Source organism: Peromyscus eremicus, chromosome 8a, assembly GCF_949786415.1.
Source record: "Peromyscus eremicus chromosome 8a, PerEre_H2_v1, whole genome shotgun sequence".
Lineage (NCBI taxonomy): Eukaryota > Metazoa > Chordata > Mammalia > Rodentia > Cricetidae > Peromyscus > Peromyscus eremicus.
In genome coordinates this window covers 74448544-74457517 of record NC_081423.1, presented here as the reverse complement: position 1 = coordinate 74457517, position 8974 = coordinate 74448544, and the positions used below count along the sequence as shown (strand labels likewise).

At 40.2% G+C, this 8974-nt stretch overlaps 1 protein-coding gene across 1 annotated transcript; it reads left to right on the top strand.

Annotated features, from left to right (window-relative positions):
• The first annotated feature begins 429 nt into the window (after positions 1–429).
• Kif2b (kinesin family member 2B) lies at positions 430–2724 on the top strand. Its single transcript, XM_059271515.1, has one exon. It carries the CDS (start codon positions 551–553, stop codon positions 2555–2557), a length of 2007 nt encoding a protein of 668 aa, XP_059127498.1. The 5' UTR covers positions 430–550; the 3' UTR covers positions 2558–2724.
• Positions 2725–8974: the final 6250 nt, after the last annotated feature.

The window sequence follows — 8974 nt, the reverse complement described above, 5'->3', positions numbered from 1 at the left end:
AATCCCTGCCTTCATCTGTTCCCAATGATACTCAGAGTTCAAAGGGATTTCATAACTGTGCTTAAACTGAACTACAGAAGTCAGGTTAAGACCCCGCGGGGGAGAATGGATATGTCCAAAGCTTAAGTCTGAACATTCATGGTGCTTACATGAACCCAAACCACAATTCCTATGACTTCTTTGTTTCCTGTATTCCTTCATCACCCAGATCCAGACGCCACTCCCTACTCCAAACACACATAGTCCTTAGATCCATCCATGCTCATTGGCAGGACACAAACTATTTTAGCTGTCTCTGTACTCATCAAACACGGATGGTGCCACTGATCCTTTACCTACAGGCCTTCATCTATCTCTTCAGCGTCTTCTTTGGGTCCTCTTTGTGACGTGCGGGCCCTCAGCCAATGCCCTGGCGCTTGCCTCACAAAGGCCTGAGCAACCGCACACCTGCACTCGAGCTCCAGGCATTCAGGCTGGCTTGGACTCAGGTCCTGCCGCGCCAACGCCAGAAAGGCTCAGAAAGCGAGCCCTGGTAATTCCACCACTCATCATGGCCAGCCAATTCTGCGTTCCTCTAGCCCCACGCCTCTCACCCCTTAAACCTTTGAAATCCCATTTCACAGACTTCCAGGTGGGCATCTGTGTGGCGATCCAGCGCAGGGACAAACGGATCCACCTGGCTGTGGTCACAGAGATCAACAGAGAAAACTCCTGGGTCACAGTAGAGTGGGTTGAGAAAGGAGTCAAAAAGGGAAAGAAGATCGAACTAGAGACCGTATTTCTGTTGAATCCAGCTCTGGCCTCTGCTGAACACCAACGGTCACAGAGACCCCTGCGCCCAGTGTCTGCAACACCCAGTCCTGCCATCGGGGACCAGCGAACAGCCACCAAGTGGATTGCGATGATCCCGCACAGAAATGAAACACCATCAGGGGACAGCCAAGCCCTGGTGGTCCCCAGTAACCCTTGTCTGATGAAGCGGAAGAAATCCCCCTGCCTAAGGGAAATTGAAAAGCTGCAGAAGCAGCGAGAAAAGCGCAGGCGACTGCAGCTAGAGATCCGAGCTAGACGAGCGCTTGACATCAACGCTGGAAACCCCAACTATGAGATTATGCGTATGATTGAGGAGTACCGCAGACATCTGGACAGCAGCAAAATATCCAGCCTGGAGCCCGCAGAAGACCACCGGATCTGTGTGTGCGTGAGGAAGCGCCCTCTTAATGAGAGAGAGAACACCATGAAGGACCTAGATATCATCACTATCCCCTCGCACAATGTGGTCACGGTGCACGAATCTAAACAAAAGGTGGACCTAACCCGCTACTTGGAAAACCAGACCTTCTGTTTTGACCATGCTTTCGATGACACGGCATCCAATGAGTTAGTTTACCAATTCACTGCCCGGCCTTTGGTGGAGTCCATCTTCCGAAAGGGCATGGCCACTTGCTTTGCCTATGGGCAGACTGGCAGTGGAAAAACCCACACCATGGGTGGAGCCTTTTCTGGAAAGGCTCAAGATTGTTCGAAAGGCATTTACGCCCTGGTGGCTCAGGATGTCTTTCTCCTACTGAGAAACCCTGCCTATGAGAAATTAGAACTCAAAGTCTATGGGACGTTTTTTGAGATTTATGGTGGCAAAGTCTACGATCTGTTAAACTGGAAGAAGAAGCTTCAAGTCCTCGAGGATGGAAATCAGCAAGTGCAAGTTGTGGGGCTGCAGGAGCAGGAGGTGTCTTGTGTGGAGGAAGTCCTGACTCTGGTGGAGCTCGGAAATAGCTGTCGGACTTCCGGACAGACTTCTGTCAACGCCCACTCATCCAGGAGTCACGCAGTGTTCCAGCTCATCCTTAAGTCGGGAGGGAAACTGCATGGCAAGTTTTCTCTTGTTGACTTAGCTGGGAATGAAAGGGGGGCAGATACTGCCAAGGCCAACCGAAAGAGGCAGCTGGAAGGGGCTGAAATAAATAAGAGTCTCCTAGCCCTGAAGGAATGCATCAGGGCCTTGGGTAAGAACAAGTCTCATACCCCATTCAGATCCAGCAAACTCACGCAGGTGCTCCGGGACTCCTTCATAGGCCAGAACTCCTCCACATGCATGATTGCTACTATCTCACCCGGAATGACTTCCTGTGAAAACACCCTCAATACTTTAAGATACGCAAACAGAGTTAAAGAATTAGCCCTAGAGGCCAGGCCCTACCATCATTGCCTCTCTCCAGCTGGTCATGAAGTACCACTAATGTTAGAAAAGGACAATATGAATTCAGAAAATTCCCTTCAGAGGGATAATTTTATTCAAATACCTACTACACAGAGTGAGGAAGAAAAAGAAAGTGATGAAATCACATTAGCAAAGGACCCAGCCGCTTCATGGAGGAGATCTAGCCAGTGGTGGGAGGCCATCCAGGAGACAGCTGATGGAGTAAACTACGACGTGGATTTTTGCATTGCCCAGTCACTGTCCATTCTGGAGCAGAAAATCGGTGTGCTGACTGAGATCCAAAGGAAGCTCCAATTACTACGAGCTGACCTCCAAAAGAAAAACCAAGTTGAGTGACAGCAAAGGCCGGAGATCAGGAATGAAATCTTGGATCCAGTTCTGAAGCTTCTACCTCTTATTACAGGAGAAATCTGCCCAAATTATCTAAGTATAAAGGTCCCCTGGAGAGCTTACATCTTAAATCATCCTCTTCAAAAAATGTGGTCTTTTCTTCTTCCTCTGTATTTCCATAGTGTAGTTTGCTTTCATTCTGTGTGTCACTGTAAAGAATTTGACTTGTCCTTGTCAGTACTGAGAACTGGCAATGTTAAGAAACTTATTGAGTGTTATAACTGGGGTAGAGGGATGATGACATAATGTGGATCACCAGAGAGCTTGCTAAATATTCTATAATGTGAGGAACTTCCTCCCACACAAATAATTATCTTATTTTTTGAAAATTAAAATAGTCCTGAGGTTGAGAAACCCTACTGTAGAAGAAACCATCTACAATGAAATTAGATTCCCAAAATTGGTAGTTGGCAAAGCAAAATACCATGAATTAAAGGGATGAGCACAAAAACACCAAGGAAGAGTCAATCAGATACCCACTTACAAATCTTTCTCGTTCGCACTGTTGTGTTGATTCAAATGGTTTCTGAGATGGAGTCATTCTAGGAAGAGAAAGAGTCAGCTGTCTGGGAGCCTAGAATTGAGAGGGTTTTGTTTATATCTTAGCATTTAAGTTGTAATTATTGTAATTATTACTGAGTCGTGTGTGTGTGTGTGTGTGTGTGTGTGTGTGTGTGTGTGTGTGTGTGTTTCTGTTCATGTAGAGAATTTTGTTTGATGTCTAATTTTTCACACACTGTTATATTTTTCACTGGTATGCTGTGAAACCAGAATTCCGGGTTTCAAATTGGGGCAAGAGTCAGAAAACAAACAGGAAACTTCCCACATACAGGGCAACATATCCCACAACTGTCTAAAGCACATGAAAAGATCATGAGAAAATTTAATGTCTTGCATCAATTAAATACGGAGAACTTTATAGATTCAAGAGTCAAGAAGTCTATCTTTTAAAAAGAAGAATGTTAATCTAATATGGGAATGGAAATATAATAATTTAATACACACAATAAATTAGTGCCCTAATATCAACAAACACCTAAGAATAGGATCTCGCGGCTCCAAATCTGTCAATTCTAAACTCATCTATAAAGAACTCAGGTGATTTACACTGTAAGTATAAGACAAGTCTGGGGAAAAATGGGGACACAAAAATGTAGCCTCCAAATTTTGGAGCCACATTTAGCAAGAATAGCTTATTGTTTCAAACTCTAATAATATGAAGGCCTAAGAGGAACTGATGACAATTATATATAAGGCGACCAAACATATAGTAATTGAATACTAGCACCTATGAAGAGCAGAGTGTGAAACCAGCATGGACCTTTGGTCTTTAGTAGCTCATATACTTGTCATTAAATGTGTTTCTATGTCAATTGATTTCTTCAGATGAAATTGTACATTATTATTAAAACAGCCAGAACTTTTCAAATTAAACTTTAGTATAAGATGACTGATTCATTAAATAAAAACTTCCTTCAACAAAAAAAGAATGGGACATCCACAAAATACAGCATCATAAGCTGCCATAAGAGCAGGCACCTACAATCACATCAAAGCTGGAGGAAGTAACCCAGTAGGAGGAGAAAGGCCACAAAATTGGCAAAACAGTCTGAGACAGGGCCTGCACCCACTGCTAGGAATCCCACAAGAACACCAAGCTACTACTCAGCTACTAATAACATGCAGAGGACCTGTGTTAGGTTCTTACAGTCTAGCCCCTGATTTCTGTGAGTTCCAATAACTCTTGGTCAGATTATTCTGTGGGCCTTGTTCTGTGGTGTCCCCGAACCCTCTGGTTCCTCTGGTCCTTCCTCTCCCTCCTCCACAGGAGTCTCTGAGCTCTGCCTAATGTTTGGCTGTGAGGCTCTGCATCTACCCCCATCAGTTGCTGGATGTGCCTGGGAGGCGTGCTCTTTTCTGAGGGAAGAGAGAGAGAGGGTAACGGATCTAGGTTCAAGGAGAGAGACTGGGGAGAGGGGAGGGAGGGAAAACTGTGGTTGGGATGAAATATATGAGAGAACAAAAAATGTACACCATATATATATATATATATATATATATATATATATATATATATATATTATATATAAAAGAACAGGGTAAAAATCTGGGGCAGAGGAGGGTGGTTCAGTGGGTATGAGGTTTTACTGTACAAGCAGGTAGATGTGAGATCTGAGCCCCAACACCCATGTTAAGAGCAAAATGTGGTAATTCACTTCTATAACACTAGCACTTAAGGGGAGTGGGTACGTATTGGGAAAGATTGCTGGAGAGCAATCTGGCTGCAAAGCAGCAAGCCTCAACTTCAGTGAGAGACCCTGTCACAAGAGGATGAAGTGGACTGTGATAAAGCAGGATGCCTGACGTCTTCCACTATACTATACAACAATTGGGAGTGTGCAGACAGGCACAGATGCATAACAATGTACTTGCATTGCATGCATGCACGCGCACACATACACATGTGCTCACACACACAAACAGAAACTACCCTCACTTGTAGTTCTGAGATGATTTAATGAAAAGATAAGGTTGTTTGATTTTCCCCTCCCTTTGTCTCATCAGTTATGGCAATTAAAACTTATGTTTTTATTATTACCATTATTCTACTTATGATTTCAAGTATCCCAACAGTTCTATCACACATAAAAGATTGGATAAACTACTTGGACTTTGAGCCTTCTGATATCAATTATTTTGTTTTCTAACAAGTATAAAGTATGAAGTCATTATGGCTCAATGCTTTACAAGGTAAATTCACCTGGGTGAGGACCACACACTAGATATAACCATGGTTTTCTAGCAGCTTCCTCCTCACTTCATACGGGATAATGTTTCAGATACAGGTGCAACCCTGGTTTGCTTCTTTCAATCACAATTATGTGTATTCTGACTTTTGACATTGTTCCTTGGGATTTGGGCACACACACACATACACACACACACACACACACACACACACACACACACACACAGAGAGAGAGAGAGAGAGAGAGAGAGAGAGAGAGAGAGAGAGAGAGAGAGAAATATATATATATATATATGGAATTCCTCAGTGTGTGATATATGCACATTCAGCAAAATTGGTCATGCTAAGGGGTTTTCTAAAAGATTTTTTTACCAACATCACATAATCATACTCATCTATGTATGTTAACGATGCTTCAGTTTTACCAACATGACAGATTCTTTCATATATGCACACGTGTGCACACATCTGAAAGATACTAGTTAGCATATCAGTGTACAATAGTGTTACTTTCCGTGAAGTTGGGTGTTCACTGTAGCACATAGACAAGTCATGTAATCAGCAATTAACCTGTGAGTGGATAAAATGTGTATACATAAGTTTTATTAAGCAGAAAAGAATGAAATTGTGTCCTTTGAAATGAAATTGATGCTACTGTATACCCTCATGTAAGATGAGACCAGCATCACAAAGATAGTAGTTTGTTTTCTCTCTTATGTGGAATCATGAATTTAAAAAGAGGCAGTGGCCAAAGGAGAAAACAGGAAAAGAGAGAGGAGATGGTAAAAGGTAAAGTTAGAGAGGCGAATAATTAGCTAAGCCCAGAGATGAGCTCCTTGATTGATTATCCAGTACAAAGTGCTCATCCTTGAAAGCATATACACACAGATAACAAGAATGGACTCAGCAGGTTTATGCACATTATATGATGTGTGTGTAGTAACAATAATAAAAAGCTATCAATTTGAGAGTGGGTGTGACAGAGGAGGGCTTAGAGAGATAGGACATGGGGGAGCTGGAGGGAGGAATTTAAAAAATTTTTTTTTCTTTTTTCAAAATAAGGTTTCTCTATGTAGCCCTGGCTGTCCTTGAATTTGCTCCATAGATTAGGCTAGCCTTGAACTCAGAGATCCACTTGCCTCTTCCTCCTGAGTTTTGGGGTTAAAGGCATGTGCCACCACTTCCCAGCTTAAATATTTAAAACTAATAATTACAAAATATTTAAAGTGATAAAAATAAAAAATAAGATAGGGTGAACATGATCAAAGTACAGTACATGTAAGTATGTAAATGTTGTAATGGAGTACATTACTTTGCATAATTATTATATGCTAACAAAAATTGAAAACCAAAAAAGTCATTGGAAAATGAAGCAAATTCCTGGTAACAATTCCACCTACATATTTATTCTTCCATCAAGAAGATGTTATAAATGTATTACATTGTATATTTTTGCATGTGGTGTGTAGTATACATATTCATATATATTGATGAATATATTTCCCAGGAATTCTGCTGTGCATATCTACAGATCTTTGCTCCCCTTGAGTTTCTTCAATTCATCATCAGTCAAATGCATATTACCCTGTCCACTGGTTTTAATCATTTTCTGGACCAGGCCTTGTGGCTTATGCCTGTCATCCCAGCAGTAGTGAAGCAGTGTATGGCAGGACTCTGATTTTAAGGCCAGCCTGGCGTATATAAGTTCTAGGACCACCTGGGCTACATAGAGAGATCCTGTAAAAGAAAACAAAACATTTCTTAGGAATCCATATGGCCCTTGAAACGATGGGAAAATATGTATCAAATAAAATATTCTGTAATGAAACAGTCTCAGGAAGCAAATCAACTGGAGTTCACTAGGAGGACTGTTGACAATTTGAGCAGATGCCCTGCAGTTAAAAAGGAGGATTGTAAAGTAAATTAACACTCTAATAAGATTGTAAAGAAAATGTCAGAGCTCCCAATCTGACAAAAATAAATACTCCTAGTACTTTGAAAGCATCCATTTACACAAGAAAACCTTGGCATGCTAATTATAAGCTATGCTTATCTATTAATTAAAGTAGATTTTCTCCTGTAGTGGACAGACAGTTTAAATTACTGTGTGAACTTGCAACTAATAAAAACTGGCATTAAAATTCTAAGCTAAAGATTTCATAACAGCAAAATTTCCTTCTATTATTAGCTTGCAATAACAATTTTGCAAACTATTATTATTTTACTTTCATTTAGTCAATTATTTTTATCCATCTACATAAAGAATTGACGTGATATGTATGTATGTGTATATGTATATGTGTGTATATGCTGAGTGAATAAATTTTTCTTTGAATCATTCCAACAGCAGCAATAGAGTTACTAATGTCTGCTCCCTAAGAAAATCAATGTTAAAAGTTGTCTGTTGTTCATAGTGTAAGATATTATCTTCAAAGCAAACCCATCATTTATGAATTATTTGTGCATTTCTTTTTATTCTTCAAACAAGCAATTACTCACAGCAAACCTTAACTTATCATTTTCTTGAAATGTGATTTTTTTTCTTTTCATGTCATTTCCTTTTTAATTTTAAATAAATTTAATCTTAGAAGTTAAAAAAGAAAAAAGTACAGAATATTTTAATGGTTTAAGCAAGATACAGAGCTAAGTCAGTAACTGTGGATAAAATCATCTAGACAGCCTCTGCAATTGTGCATTTGAGATGATCCTGACTGTGCAGGAGCTACTGCAGTCATTAGTCGACTAGAAGGACTTAAATGGTGCTATGATTTGAATATAAGTTGTCTTTCCTGACTCCTGTGCTGCTATTCAGTTGAAGATGAGGCAATACTGAGAGGCCATTTCTAAGAGAAGAGAGTAAGTAGCTCATTACTAGGGATCAATCAAGTTCTGTCTTGGGAGGGAGTAGACTGATCCTACTGTTATTTCTCTACACACCCAAATACTTGTCCTCAATGTTTCCACCGGTACAATGATACCACATGAAGATTTCACCAGATGGGGCCACTTGTATGGACATTCATCATTCAAATCATGAGCTAAACAAACTTCTTTGTATATGACAAGTGTCATGTATTCTGTTATAGAGATAGGAGACAAATACAAAAGGTAGCAATAAAAGGGAATGAAATGATTCTTGGGAAAATAAGGAAATCATCACAGCGACAAATACAAATAGTGTTACACTGAAATAATTGGTGAGTTTTGACGTAGTTACCTTATATCCCATGCTTAAGTCCAGGTTTTATTTGGTCCACAAGGATGAAAAGGGAAGATGCACTGGACCATCCTAGAGAATGAATCATTTATCTTATGCTATCTGCACATGGTTTTAAATTGTTATCAGGAATAAACAAGATCAATGAGGAAGAATTATCAAACCTAGAGTCAGATTCTGGATTTGATTTAATTATTTGTCATCTGATAGCTATGTGAATTCAAACACATTTTGCCCCTCTCTAGGCTTCATTATTTTCTCATCTGCTTCAAAACTGTGAAAAATTACTTATAAGTACTTATTAAATTAATCTCAGAATCCTTTTGGATAACTAACATAGAAAGTACTAACAAAAGATTTTAATCCTTTATAGACTAAATGCTGAAGATAGAAACAT